General features: G+C 44.7%; 1 protein-coding gene across 1 annotated transcript in view; it reads right to left on the minus strand.

The window, feature by feature from the left end:
* The window catches only part of KIF11 (kinesin family member 11), a 52,809-nt gene that overhangs the window by 16,595 nt on the left and 20,682 nt on the right, over positions 1–15,532 (minus strand). Inside the window, exons 2-15 of the mRNA XM_073555859.1 lie at positions 14,365–14,458; positions 13,185–13,317; positions 12,745–12,842; positions 12,107–12,185; positions 11,572–11,757; positions 11,349–11,473; positions 11,065–11,155; positions 10,242–10,484; positions 9,838–9,933; positions 8,444–8,532; positions 8,091–8,178; positions 7,798–7,986; positions 6,896–7,103; positions 6,010–6,182 (exon numbers count right to left, since the gene is read on the minus strand). Coding sequence (XP_073411960.1) covers positions 6,010–6,182; positions 6,896–7,103; positions 7,798–7,986; positions 8,091–8,178; positions 8,444–8,532; positions 9,838–9,933; positions 10,242–10,484; positions 11,065–11,155; positions 11,349–11,473; positions 11,572–11,757; positions 12,107–12,185; positions 12,745–12,842; positions 13,185–13,317; positions 14,365–14,441 — 1,875 coding nt within the window. The 5' untranslated portion in view covers positions 14,442–14,458. The remainder of the gene's footprint in view (positions 1–6,009; positions 6,183–6,895; positions 7,104–7,797; positions 7,987–8,090; positions 8,179–8,443; positions 8,533–9,837; positions 9,934–10,241; positions 10,485–11,064; positions 11,156–11,348; positions 11,474–11,571; positions 11,758–12,106; positions 12,186–12,744; positions 12,843–13,184; positions 13,318–14,364; positions 14,459–15,532) is intronic.

Consider the following 15,532-nt stretch of genomic DNA (forward strand, 5'->3'; position numbering starts at 1 on the left):
CTCTATGTATAGTTTGCAGTTTGTCTTCACTAGTCATAGTATAGGTATATATGTGGTATAACCTTAATGACAAATTTTGTTTATTGAGGGAATTATTTTGAGAAAGAAAAAAAACGCTTTTTCTCGTTTTGCCACATATATCATGTGTGCCACAATTGCATTCAACTTATTCCTGCAGACAACCCCTTTAATAGAGTTGGGGTTCCTAACCTTGGCATCCCCCACTGGTCTTGCATTACATGCAGCTGACATGCAACTACTGCATCCAGTCAATGGTCGCAGGGGTCACACACCCTATTACTGGAAACACAGCTCCGCACTGGGAGACATAACGCTAGTATGGTACGTGACTGCTGCAGCCAGTGTTGTATTGGTCACAAGTGGTCGGTGCTGAGAAGACGTCACTTACTAATAAATCCACTGCTAGGGGGCGTGGCCTAGCACCTGATGTGAGCGGTCGGCTTCTGGAGCTCCTCCGCTGTGACCCGGCATTTATCCTGACGATAGGACCCCTCTGGAGGCTGGTGATTTTGTGGGCGACTGAGGGAAGACTCAGGAGGTCGGCCCCGACGGGTGAGGCGGTGCGGAGCTGCAGAGATGGGCCGGAGAAGGCAGCAAGACGCCAAGACAGGAGCGGGGATCCGGACCCAAGATGGCGCCGACAGCATGGAGGCGGCGGAGAGAGCGGACGCGGCAAACGCCTCATATGCAAAGAGGCTAGAAGTGGCGGCCAAGCTGGAAAAGTATGCCTGGATGGAGGGAGCACGGCAGGAGATGGCTGAAGAGAAGGAGGAACAGGCTGGAGAGAAGAGAAATGAGCAAGGAGAAGGCTCTGAGGATGATACGGTACAGGGAGGGCCAGAGGGGGAAGATGGAGGGGGAAAGGATGGTGTGGAGCAAGAGAATGTGGAGGAGCTTATTACAGGGGAACCCACTTTACGGGACATTTATGAGTTGATCAGGTCATGCAAGATTGCAATAACAACGTTAACTCACAGAGTGGATGGAACTATAGCAGAAGTTACTACAATAAAGGCAGACATGGGCAAAATGGATAAGAGAGTGGGAGAGGTGGAGGAGAGAGTGAGTGTACTGGAAGACCATCTCTCTAAAATACAAAAGTCCCACACTCAGTGTCTGCAAAAATGTGCTGCTCTGATTAATAAGACTGATGATCTGGAGAATCGTTCACGGAGGAACAATGTAAGATTAGTGGGTATCCCTGAGAAGACTGAAGGAAATGACCCTACAAAATTTATTGAAAAATGGCTCCAGGACAAGATAGGTGGTGATAACCTGTCTAAGATGTTTGTGGTGGAAAGGGCTCACCGAGTTCCTATGAAACCCCTTCCGATGGGATCCCCCCCTCGTACGGTCCTTGCTAGGATCCTGAACTATAGAGATAGAGATGCCATATTGAGGTGTGCTCGTATGGCTGAAAACATGTGTATTAATGGCCAGAAGATCTCCATTTACCCAGACTAATCGGCTGAGGTACAAAAACAGAGGATGAGCTATGGAGGGGTTAAAAGGAGATTGAGAGATTTGAAGTTGATGTATTCTACTCTCTACCCAGCAAAATTAAGAGTTGTAGCTCTAGGGACGGTTCACTTTTTTCCAACACCAGAAGAAGCCAATAATTGGCTGGACTTAAATCAGCAGAAGCTCTCGGCTAATAAAGAAAGAGGGAAGTGAAGGGACGAGGCAGGAAATGAAGAAGATGCTGCCATGTTGCTGCCTTTGGACTCTGGTTTAATAGTTTATTGTGGTTTCCGGAGGACTTATTGTCATAATGTTGTTTTATATGCGGAGGGGTGGGGGAGATGTTTTAGTAACAGCGGATCGCAGGTACTGTGGAAGCTGGACTACCTACTCTCTGGTAAGAGAGGTGAACGACAACAGCGGATTAGTTATGGGTTACTGTGTTAAGAAATATTGGGGGGGAAGAGGGAGGGGAGGGTTGGGGGCTGTTACGGGGAAGTGAGACTTACAGTTTGCTGGGAGCAGTGTCCTATTTTAAGGGGTCAGGAATTGGTACTTGTGAGGTTTCATGGGGGGAGACACAATTAAAGTTGTTAGCTGGAATATAAGAGGACTGTCGGAGGGGAATCGGAGAACGGCAATAATGGAGTATGTGAGAAGACGGGGCCCGGATGTCATTTGTCTCCAAGAGACATTTGCTTGCAGAAAAAGAAGATGTGTTAAAAAGAAGGTGGATAGGGAGGTCTTATCATTCTACGTATTCCTCGTATGCTAGGGGGTATCGGTGTTGATTGGGGCGTCTACGCCCTTTGAAGAAATTGAGAGCCATATAGAGATGGGCAATATGTTCTGTTATTCTGCAAACTTTATGGGTAGCCACTATGTCTTTCGGCTGTCTACTTCCCACCCCCATATTCGGGGAAAAAGGTACAAGAAATATTTGAATTATACAAACGGGGTATGGGGATGTCAATGTGATGGACGAAGGGTGGGATAGACATAAGAAAGATTCAAGCAAAGGTATTAAAAAACTGTCGAAGTTTGGAAATTATATGACGGAGATGGGGATGGTAGACCTTTGGAGGGTGAGGAATGAGAACGTAATTTGTTACTCCTGTTATTCGGCAACTTATGGCTCCCTCTCCAGGATTGACCTGGCACTGGGAAATGTATTAATGACGCGCTTGATCTGTGGAATAGAATATCTGCCGAGGGTGATTTCCGACCATAGGCCTATAGAGCTCTTGATTAGACGGACAGGTGGGAGGCAGGGGCAGGGGGTGGGATGGAAATTTCATCCCTTGTGGCTTGAACATATTGATATGGATATCATTAAGAAGGAAATCACAGAGTACTGGCAGTTTAATGAGGAAAGTGCGGAGAGGCGGGTGGTTTGGGATGCAATGAAAGCTTTTCTGAGGGGTCTTCTTTTTAGGGAGATTTCTAGATGTAAATCCAGGACTAGGTTGGAAGATAAGGAGATCATAGACGATTTGGAAAAAGCAGAAAGGGATATGGTGTTGGACCCATCAGAAATAACTAAGTGTAGTCTAAAAGAAGCTCAGGAAGCGGTTAATAAGCTATATATGAAAAAGGCGGAGAGAAGGGCTTTTCAGAAATTACAGTTTTTTGAGGATGGGGAAAGAGTGGGGCACTTACTTTCGGTGGTAGCTGCTGCACAGAGAGAATCAGGGTATGTGTACAAATTAAGAACGGGGGAAGGGACTGTATTGACGGAAGTAGAGGATATTTTGGGGGAGTTTAAAAGTTTTTATGAGCAGCTGTATTCATCTGGGTTGGGAGATATAGTGGGGAATATTGAAAGCTTCCTGGGTGAGGCGAATCTGCCTAGGATTGGGGACGACGATAGGGGGAGGTTGGATGAACCTATAACGGAGGAGGAGATTAGATCTGCTATTATGTCAATGGCTAACAACAAGGCTCCTGGGGCTGATGGACTCCCGGTTGAGATATATAAGAATTTAATGGACATTTCAGTGGCCAAATTAAAAAAAGTTTTTGAGGAGGCGTTAAGGGTGGGAGAGCTGCCGGCGTCCATGAGAGAGGCGATAATAGTAGTGATTTTAAAGGAAGGAAAGGACCCGGAATTGGCGGAGTCGTATAGGCCAGTTTCGTTATTGTCGGCGGAAGTTAAGATTTTAGCTAAAGTTTTGGCCGGCCGGCTGGCAAGTGTGGTCCAGGGTCTGGTCCATCCTGATCAGTCTGGCTTTATGCCAAATAAGTCTACAGTGATAAATCTACGTAGATTATTCTTGAACTTGCAGCTGCCGTCGGATAATGAAGGGAGTAGAATTTTAGTCTCATTGGATGTGCGTAAAGCGTTTGATAGTGTTGAATGGTGCTATCTTTGGGAGGTGTTGAGATCTTTTGGTTTCGGACCAACTTTTGTCTCGTGGGTGAGGCTATTGTATTCTTCTCCGACTGCTATGGTGAGAGTTAATGGGGGGGTCTCTGGGAGTTTTGGTTTATATAGGGGGACTAGGCAGGGGTGTCCGCTGTCGCCGCTGCTTTTTGCGTTGGCAGTGGAGCCCCTGGCACAGACAATCAGGAATTCGACTTTGGTTAGGGGGTTCCGATACAGCATGAAAGAGGAGAAAATAGCCCTATACGCAGATGACATGCTATTATTCTTAAAAAATTCTAGAGAGGCATTGGAGGGGGTGATGAACATTCTTAGGGCATTTGGGGATGTATCGGGTCTGGAGATTAATTGGGCAAAGTCAAATATCTTGCTGGTAGATGAGGGGGGCGGGGATATTCCGATGGCACTGGAGGGTAGCAGGTTGCCGGTGGTTCAGCGGTTCAAATATCTGGGAGTTCAGGTGTCTCTTCCTCTTTCGAGTTATGTTGATTTAAATCTGTCCCCTTTGTTGGACAAATTTAGGAAGAAAGTAGGGGGGTGTGGTGCAGGCTGTGCCTCTCTGTGGTGGGTAGGATAAACTTAACTAAAATGATTCTTATGCCCCAATTGTTATATATATATATATATTGCATAACTCCGCCGTTTGGTTGCCCCGAAAGTGGTTTCATACCATCAATTCTATATTTCGTGACCTTGTTTGGGGGAAAAAACAGCCAAGAATTAGGCTGGAACTCCTGCAGAGGCCTAAAGATGGGGGGGGGGGGGGGGGGGGACTGGCTCTTCCGAATCCTTGGATTTATTTTTTGGCAGCACAGGGTCAACAGTTGAGAGGATGGAGAGAGAATGGATTGGGTTCGGTCCAAAGGATTATTGTTTGGTTGGTGGGAATGGTGGGAAGGGCAGGGAGTTTTGGGGCGACCTATCCTACTTTGATGCTAGTCCACAGAGTTTGGGAGGCAATTAAAAGGACAAGAGAAGTGGGAGCATTAACAAATCTCTCCCCAATTTGGAATAATGAAGTACTACCTGAATTTATTAAAATGGGGGAATTCAAAAATTGGATATCACTAGGTATACTATATGTAGATCAGATTCAGGATGCACGGGGGCTGTTGTCCTTTGAGACTCTGCAGGGGAGGTATGGGTTGCGGGAGACCAGTAGGTTTCAATATGGACAGCTGAGACAAGCCTATCTGGCGCAGAGTAAAATGATGGATATGAAAATTAGTAGGGATATTCTAGTGGACTAGGTCTGTGCGGTGGGAGGAACGAAAGGGGTAGTTTCAGATATTTACAGGGATTTGTTACATACCTTTCTTAATAGATTTCCCATTAAAGCAAAAGAGAAATGGGAGGAGGAGTTGGGAAGGATAGAAGAGGATATATGGGAAGATGTCATGGCGTATATTCCTCAGTTGTCACTAAGCGAGCCGGGTAGACTTTCACAATATTATGTACTTCAGAGTATATAGAACTCCAGATAGGCTTTATAAGGCAAGGTTGAGACAGACTTCTGAATGTCCTAGGTGCCGGTCTGAGGGAGCGGAGATTCTGCACATGCTATGGCAATGTACGAGACTGAATACATACTGGTCGGAGGTGGGAGAAGCAATTGGGAAATCGTATAGATGTACAATCACATGGGATCCTGTGGTATGCATTTTGGGGTATGTAGAGGAGATCCGAGTTCCAAATCATCATAAACTGGCCATAGCTAGATTATTGTATGTTGCACGTAAATTGATTGCCAGACATTGGTTGAGTGGGAAGCCGCCGACTCTGCGGGAATTTTATAGACAGTCTGATGTAGTGATTAAAATGGAAAAGGATATTTATAAGAAAAGGAAAAGTGTGAAATCTTTTGAATCACTTTGGAAACCATGGGTGGAGAGAAACTGATTCCGGAGGGATGCTGTTTTAACGTGTAAGCAATGGGTGTTAATGTCTCATTATCGTTTATAGAGGATTTAAGGGAGGGAGGGAGGAGGGAGGGAACTGGGGGATTGGTTTTAAAATGTTTGTAAACAGGTCTATGCGCCTTTTTTGTTCCTTTTTTTTTGGACACAATTGTGTGCAATGTCAATTTGAATCCTGTTAATAAAAATTATCTGATTTAAAAAAAAAATAAATCCATTGCTACGTACCATCAGTTTCTGCAGCTCAGCCTTGGCTTCTGCAGACAGGCCTTCTTGCTTAGTTATTCCATCCATGCTCTGACCGACTTGCCTGGACACAGTATCTTGAACCGTATTAAAAGATTTGGACACAGCGGCAGTCGTGGCACTTAGTGCTGAAGAGCTGGCAGACAGGAGGTCACCTGCAAGAACAATGGTTTATAAATAGAAGACTGTCCAAACCTCTATCCCATATCTGCAATTGTCCATCTAAACAACTAAGGCTGAGAAAATGAGGTCCTCTGTTTATTACTAATATAGAAATATGCACCCTTACAACACTAGGAGGATAATTTAAAAGGTTTCTCTAGTTTCGGAAAACCTCTGCCCATGGGAGCAGTTTTTTAAACTTTAAAAAAACAACAAAACCCACACACGTGTTATCGTCTACTTGGAAAAAGAGACTGAGCTCACACTGATTGGCTGCCATAGTGCGGATGTGCCGTCAGCGCTGAAGACCATAACAGACTTAGAAAGCAGTAGTGGAGACTCAACGATGGACCCCAAGGAGGGTGAATAAAACAGTTCTGTCCGTTGCAGAGATTTGTCTCTGGGAGCCAAGTTCTTCTTCCCCTGCATGTGGTTGACTAATCATAAGCAGGCAGCAACACACAAGGGCGAAAAAATAAAATAAACAGCCTTCTCTCCTTATGGATCTCTGTAGCTACAGCAGAGCAGATTTGTGTATCATTACAAATACTTCCAGATCTCATCACTGCAGTCTGTGTGCCCATGTGCATCTGCATCCACTATTCCATGAGGCCAGTTTAACGTGCTCAAACTTGTGATAAGTCCTCCACTACATTTATATAAAGCACCATTAGTGCAATATTATAATTTTCATTGATGCACTTACTTATTGAGCCAGTATATACATCCAGCTTGCCTTGCTGCTTTGCACTGTACTCCTCCACAGATTTCTGAATTCTGCCAAACATTTTATCCATTTCTTCTGCAAAATTCCCCTGGACCTGGGCGTTGTGCTGCTCCACTGCTGCCTTGCGATCCAGTTTGGCATGGAGACCAGACACATCCGTTGTGGTTTCTTTCACCGTGCTCAGCAACTAGGAGGAGTAGTTGCATAGTCAAGATTTTCCAAAAGCTTAAAGACGACAAGCAGGAGCAGCATCGTAGTAAGTGTCTGAGGACACATCTCTCTATGAATAATACACAAGTAAACCACTAATCTCCATGGATGTATGCTTAAGAAAACTAGCAATCACAGACAGCATCCAGGGCTACATTATAGCAGGGAGACGTATTCTCGTATACACAGAGAACGACCTGTCAATCAAAACCAGGAAGGGAGAATGCCCATGGCTCAGACAACATGAATCACCTCCACAGGCTCCCTTCAAAAAGTATGAATTACGTTAAATGGATTATTTCCATCTTAGTAAGTGTAATAACTCTAGGATATGCCAGGACTTCGGATTGTTGGGTTCCCAGAAGTTGAACTTCCAACAATCATTAATGTGAATGAAAGTGCTCAGCGCTGTGTACCAGTCAGGCTTTTCTTTGTTAATAAAGCAGTGCTGTAGCAGTGGCCAGCAACCTTTCTTGTGCAGATGAAAGGCTGAAAGGGTGCAGTGCTGAAGCCCCTTAATTCTTGAGATTGGTTCCTGGTCTCCAGAAGTTAGGCCTGCAGAAATCTCACCATATACTAACTATATGCCATCACTTACTGACCAGGAAACACACCTCTAAAGGAGGGATTGGGTGCATATGGACATGCAGCAATGGATTTGATGAAGTTACCTTATTAGCTGTAAGGTGAAGTTTCTTCTCTGTGATGTTTAAGGCAGATGTCACAAACTCCTCCTGAGCGAGCTGAAGTTTAGAATCCTGGAGATTCTTCTGGGTTTCCTCTAGTTCTTGAGACTTACATTGCAGCACAGTGTTACACTCCTCCAGCTCCTTCTTATTCTCCGAGAATAGCTCAGTGACCTGCCAGAAAAGAGGGGAAAAAAAAAAAAAAAAAAAAAATTATATATCTAATTGGCAATAGCCTTAGTGATGTTTAGGTTTGGTAACACCAAGGCTGAACTCACCCTTTTCAGCTCCTCCTCGAGAATGGCGAGTTTTTCCGTGTATTCGGAGATCTGTTCTTCTTGGCATACTATTTTACCCTGGAGCTGCCTGAACAGCGAGAAAATGGATTGATTAGGCTGTGACCACACAGAGATAATGGTGGTAAATGAGGTCGGTGTGACAAGTAAGGCGCAACAAGTGAGAACCAGTTGGATATTATGAGATTTGCCCATTGCCGTACCTTGAAGGTCGCAGTGAATCCCTATTCGCTTGCACTATAATTTGATGCATACAGAGATCTCCGGTCCGGCGACCTGTCCTTGTATAGCCCCAACCTTAATTACTCTAATTTCACCTGTTTAGCTCAACTTACTCGTAATTCTCACTGGACATGTAGACCCCATTCTTCTCTCTGGCTGCAGCAAGGTCCCTCTTCAAGCGCTCAATCTCTTCAGTGTATTCCTATAAGAAATCAGGATAACTTTTATAAAGCTTGGCAAGATTCTACCAGATTTTAAGATAATTAAACATATGCATGTAAATTAATTTTAAACAAAATTCTCTTATCTGCAGTGAGACTTTTGCCCTTTTGACAGTTTGTGGTGCATGATTGGATTGCAGCGCAGTTTCAGAGATCAGTTATTCATGTAGATCTGCTCTAACGGTGGCATATCCCACTCAGACAGGGTTACACACTCGTAAATGAGCCAAAGTAATGCCTTACTATTATAAATTTCATTCATGAAATTGGTCTCTCTTTTTTAGCACGGCTGCCATTAGGCTTGACCATGCAAAACTGAAACGTATTTATCATTATCCAATGATAAGAGATGGATCCGTGAATCGATTCGCCGAACCCGGTCCATCTGGGACATCAGTGCTCTGAGGCAGCAGGACAGGAGTCCAGATAATTGTCTCTTACCGGATGGAATCAGCGGATCCTTAGACTAGCTGGCCTCGAACAAAGTCACGTGTTTCACACTGCAACAATGACGTCGCGTCAGGCCAGCTAATCAAGAGTATCCAGGAAAGCCGCTAGGTAAGAGGCAGTTTTCAGGGCTCCATTCCAGCAGCCACTGATCACTGACACGGCCAATGAACCAATATGCACCTCCAAGCAAGACACTTTCCACACGTTCGATTTTCCACTTTTCTGTTCAGAACTAAAAGCAAGAAACCAAAGAAAAAAAAAAAAACAATAGATACAAATGGTGAGCGACAGAAGACGGCGACCATCGGATCCCCAGTCACAGTGAGCGACAGGGGCCGCGGACCGTCGGATCCCGTCACGGTGAGCGACAGAAGCCAGGGACCGTCGAAACACCACATCTCCAGTCACGGAGAGCGACAGGAGCCGGGGACCGTCGAATCCCCAGATCTACAATCACAGTGAACGACAGGAGCCGGAGACCGTCAGGCTAGTCACCGTGAACGACAGAATCCAGGGACCGTCGAATCCTCAGTCACGGTGAGCGACAGAAACCAGGGACCGTCGGATCCCCAGTCACAGAGAGCGACAGGAACCGGGGACCATCTGGCCCACAGTCACAGTGAACAGAAACCAGGGACTGTCGAATCCCCAAATCTCCAGTCACGGTGAGCGACAGAAGCCAGGGACTGTTGGGCCTCAGTCACGGTTTCCTTCATTTTGCCAGAAAAATATAGCCGAAGATTCCAGCTAATCTGAAGGAATGTGCGACGAAGGGTCCAGTGAAGCCCAAGTCCAGTAGCTAGAAGAGAGATATATTTATCAGAAGTGTTAATCACCTTGATCAGCGCCCGCTTGGTGAGCTTCTGATTCACCTCCGGCTTATTCATGATGTTCTTTGCTCGGTTGGCATATTCCAGAGTGCTTACAGTTTCCTATTGGTGGGAAAAAATGAAATTAAACTTCATTTGATGGCCGATACAGTATTTTGGCGATTGTCAGTGGACTGCAGATGAAGGATATCAATTATGCCTGATACTTTCATTTTCAGAGTACATATGCCATCACTAGAGATGTCTAGCACCCTCTTTCCCCCATTGAGTGTACACTCTGTAGAGCTGAGCATGCATATCTATACATTAAGCCATTACCTCCTTAATATCCTTTCTCACTACCATTATATGTAATGGCTCTAGAGGACACGTAATCATACACTGGAGAGCCGAGATTGAGCATAAGTTACCTCTAAATTAATGGAGGCTGGCGAGACTGTGGCAATAATAGAGGTCTTTGTCCTTCCTCCTAGAGAGTCCTGCAGGATGCGGGTGAGCTTAGACTCCCTGTATGGGATGTGTGGAGCTCTCTCTACCAAAGCGGTGATGACTCTACCCAATGTCAGAAGAGACTGGTTAATGTTCCCAGCTTCACGGGCCCTCTTGTCTACAGCTCCGGAGCGACCGATGTTCTCACTTCCAGCCAAATCCACCTACGGGAAAAAAAGTATATGGTAACTAGTGCTAGAGATGTGAAGTTCCGTGCACAGCGGCCCAGCAGTGATGGGAATGAAACTATAATGGTCTCTGTGAGTACAGACAAGGGTGACGTCCTGGCCACCTCCAAGGTCACTGACCGGTGAAAGGATCAGGTGACCAATTGTACGGAACATCATCACTTCTGGTACAGGGTGAGACCACCAGAGCAGCAGCAGGGGTATGTAACACTTATTGTATAAAAATCCATTCCCCCCTGATCAGTTTTTAAAAAGTAGAGAATATCCTGTTAAAGCGGCATTCCAGTGTTATATTATTATGCCATAATATACTGTATTATATCATTATATTCTTTAAACCAACTCTTAGGACCGTGGTTCTCCTGACGCAACGGTTTTCTGCACAGTTGAAGCTGTATATGGAGAAGAAAAAAAACCATGCTAAAGGGCCACAATGCCATTCATTCTTCAATATGGAGGATCAGAGGGGTCCTGGCACTCAATCTTAATAATACTCCACCATTTTAATGATGGGAAATCGCACTTTATAGATTAATGACCAAATCAAAAACCTTACCAAATTAAGTTTTCCAATTTTCACCAGTTCTTCTCCATCAACTGTAGTTTCCTTCATGTGGATGGTGACGGAGAACACTGAATGAGAACGACTGTGGAGGGTAAGAGTCAAAACAATTTGAGCTACTGCCAAAGCAAAAATCATCCCATGGGGGGGAAGTTTTTATGAAACTACTCATGATTTATGTATTTTTTTCTAAATGCGTCTATTTTGTGTTAAACATTATTTAATAGAATTTTAAGGTTTTACAGAACTATAGAAATATACGTAAGGTACAGACGGACCTGGAATAGGCGTTCATTAGGGTGGACGCCGTGGTCCTCTTTGCTGCTCCTCTTTCCAAGATATGATACACCTCATCCTTGTTGTGGACGGTGACTTCTTCCAGGCCCTTGATTATCACTCCCCTCTATGACACAGTGACATTACGGCGTTAGATTGCCGTCTTTTTTCTATATTTGAAGAATATTATAGGAGGCTACAGGAGGAACAGATTTGGTTTATTACTTTGTTGCGGGGATCGTCAAACATCTGCAGCCTCTCGCCAACATCAGGAGCCGGACTCAGAAGGTCAAAGAGTTCCTCGTTGTAGATTTCCAGCAAAGAGACTTTCACAGAGAACTCTGTGCCGTTCTCAGAAAGCTTCTCAAATATCTGGTGAAGAGTCCGAGGAATGATACCGGCCAGAGGGTCCTGTGTGGAAGACAAGCTTGTCAGGAATATAGAAGGGAAGAATTAAAATACCGCTGTCTCAGCAGTCCTAGGCTTCGAATGGATCTGTCTTTTAGCCAAGGTATTCCCTAGAAGGTAGCAGCGGTTTATAACTGCTTCTGTCTTCTTTTCCAGCTTTATAATTTGTAGATTACTGAGTGATTGGAGCCCCAGTTACAGGGGAAACAAAGGATTCCCGAGAGTAAAGAACTACACAATTTGGCCCTTTTAGCAGTGCTTCTTAAGAAATTAAAAACTGATGTTTTAAAGGGGCTTACAAGCGCTACTTAATGGTTCACGACCCCAATAACAAGAAAAATATATAGAATACCTGTTCCCAAGTAAACTCTTCATCAGCAGATCTTTCACCTTCCATGGTGAAGGTTTTCCCTGTGCCAGTCTGACCATAGCTAAAAAGAATGTAGGCAATGAGGTACTCAGAAAAATATGCCAACATGACAATACTGGATTTGCAAAAACAAGTACAAAAAGTGTCAATATCAGTGTAATCCGAGCTTAGAAAGCCTCATTCACGCCAAACAAACATAAGAGACAGAAACCAAATTCTCTGAGCAGCCACTCAGGCAGGTCCTACTTGTCCTAAAGGGTGTATACAAAGATGCATTACAAAGTAGGGGGGATAACGTCCTAATTGTAAGGGTTCCAACTGCTGGAACCCCCATTGATCTCAATATTCAGTGGTTCTAGGCTGTTTCCCGAGCTCCAATTAAGAAGGAATGAGATACATATGTTCAACCGCACCTCCGTGCCACCAGAGAGCGCAGAAAAACCAGTTCTTGAGGTAAGTGAGTATCTCCATGATCAACACGTTATTCCCTACCCTGTGGATGGAGGAAAACTTCTCAGCTTGGTAAAAACTCTTAAAACTCGTTGTGCCGCTTCATTCCTGTCTAAATCACCGCTCTCGGCAGGAATGCTTGGAAGACATAACATATGACAGGTACTCACGCAAAAATGGTGCAGTTATAGCCCATAATGACTTCATCCAAGATGGGACAGACTACGCTCCTGTACACTTCAATCTGTTTCGCTGAAGGACCAAATACCTGCAGATACATAGAAATGGTATTAGTACCCAGTGCTACAGTCACATGACAACTTTCCTGTGCACAAAGCTCTTATTTTGTACATGCACTCCATGCAGATGAGCAGATATACAAGGTCGGGTAAGTAATGGGATGGTAGGAGGCATGGGACCCCTGTAAGAGTAATTAGCGGAGGTCCCAGCAATCACACATCTTATTTTGGGGATAGGTAATAAATGCTGATAGTTAGATAACGGCTTTTAATATCTTCCAAGGTCACAACCACAGGCACCTTCAGACTAGCCCCCAAAAAGTAAGAAAAAGCAGCTACCCCTTCTATGTTACAGGATGAGAGTCACCTACCATATCAAACATGTAGTTTTTCTTCCCCAGTTTATCATTTATTCCACCAGTCCGGACAGAAACCTCCTTACGTTGGGGGTCACATTCTAACACAGAATGAGAATTCGCCTTTCGCTCCAACTGATTGAAGGGTCTGGAAGGGAAAAAGACAGAAATGACGCAACATACACGGAGGAGGATGGTCAGTAACTTATCACTGCCAATGGGACAACTGCTAAACTCCAATGTTATCTGGCGTTGATCACATCCCATAACCTTCTTTGGCCGACAGCCATGTCGCCCCATCCCTCCTATACATGTTACATGATTTTACCCCCTGCAGTGTTGGCGTTTACCCTTTCTTCTGCAATGATGCTATCAGTGTGTCAAGAGTGGGAAAAGAGGGTTGCATTGACAATCCAACACAATGGGCAGCACTTTGAACACATTTTATAAGTGGTCATAAACTTGTAAATAACTCATGAAAGAATAAAGTTACGTTAAAACCAAACACACCATTTTTTTTTCTTGTGAAATTCTCAATAAGTTTGATGTGTCACATGACCCTATTCCCATTGAAAAAAATAAAGTCGGATCCAAAATGGCCGCCATGGTCACCACCCATCTTGAAAAGTTTCCCCCCTCCCATATACTAATGTGCCACAAACAGGAAGTTGATATTACCAACCATTCCCATTTTATTTAGGTGTATCCATATAAATGGCCCACCTTGTAGTTCATATGTTATATACAGATATGTCCTTAGATGGGATCTGTCAACTGATTTCACAATTTAACTGCACGATACTAAATATATATTTTATCCCTGATTAGACTGGTGTATTTGCTTTGATAATCCATAACAGAATTGATTTATGAGATAGTAACTCAAACTATGCCCACTTGGCCTGATTGACAGGTCCTCAGTGTCGCTCCTCCCTGCTGCTGAATCTCTGCACACCTAGCCTGGCAGCTCCTCAGTGTCCCTTCTCCCTGCTGCTGAATCTCTGCACACCTAGCCTGGCAGCTCCTCAGTGTCCCTTCTCCCTGCTGCTGAATCTCTGCACACCTAGCCTATTGCCAGTTCCTCAGTGTCCCTCCTGCAGAATATGAAATAAATATAATATATAGGCAATACAGGAGATGGTGCACACATTTGTCTGCTCCCTGTACATGGAGCGCTGTAGAACAGGACACATACCTGCATCTTACGACGACTTGGATGTTTTTTCCCTTGTCTTCTTTCTTGTTGGACATGTTGGAAGTTTGAGATGACATATTCACTAAGAGGTGACCTAGAAGAGGACAATGGAGGGTAGGTGACCTGTAGAGGTATCTCAAGTTTTACTAGTATAAAGTTTGGCATTTCTATTATACAGGAAACGAATAATAATAAAGCTATATTTTGATATATCTTAAACACCTTGACCTACACTCATTCTCTGAATCCCTCCTCCCTCTTACAGATATAAGTTCCTTACACAATGCGGATGACGCTGCTGCTCTATATAACACCACAATAGCTGTAGCTTTGGAATCCGCTGCCCCACTTACACATACCAAAACTCGCAAAATCAACAGACAGCCCTGGCACACCAGCCTGACCAAAGAGCTGAGGCAAGTTTCCAGGGCTGCTGAGCGCAGATGGAAAAGATCCCACTCCAACGAGCACTTCATCGCATTCAAACAGTCCCTCACTACTTTGAAGACCACACTCGCCACAGCTAAACAAACCTACTTCTCATCTCTCATATCCTCCCTGTCTCACAACCCTAAACAGTTATTCAACACCTTCAATTCTCTCCTCTGCCCCCCAGCACCTCCTCCCTCCCCACTCATCTCAGCTGAAGACTTTGCCTCATTTTTCAACCAGAAGATTGATAACATCAGAGACAGTTTTGGTCAACAACCCCCCAGAGCCCTTCCCCCCCGACTTCCCAGCCCTCCACCTTCAAAACCAACTTCTCCACCATTACAGAAGATCGACTCTCCACTCTACTCTCAAGATCACATCTCACCACCTGTGCACTCGACCCGATCCCATCCCACTTCATACCAAACCTCACCACAGTCTTCATCCCAACCCTAACCCATCTCTTCAACTTATCACTAACAACTGGTGTTTTCCCCTCAAGCTTTAAACATGCCTCCATCACACCTATCCTCAAAAAGCCCTCTCTTGACCCATCCTCTGTATCTAGCTATCGTCCTATATCACTTCTCCCCTACGCCTCCAAGCTACTGGAACAACACGTCTACCTTGAACTGTCCTCCCATCTCTCTTCTTGCTCCCTCTTCGACCGCTTACAATCTGGCTTCCGGTCACACCACTCCACTGAAACTGCCCTTACTAAGGTCACCAATGACCT

Source organism: Dendrobates tinctorius, unplaced genomic scaffold (assembly GCF_039654945.1).
Source record: "Dendrobates tinctorius isolate UK_male_01 unplaced genomic scaffold, ASM3965494v1 ptg000230l, whole genome shotgun sequence".
Taxonomy (NCBI): Eukaryota; Metazoa; Chordata; class Amphibia; order Anura; family Dendrobatidae; genus Dendrobates; species Dendrobates tinctorius.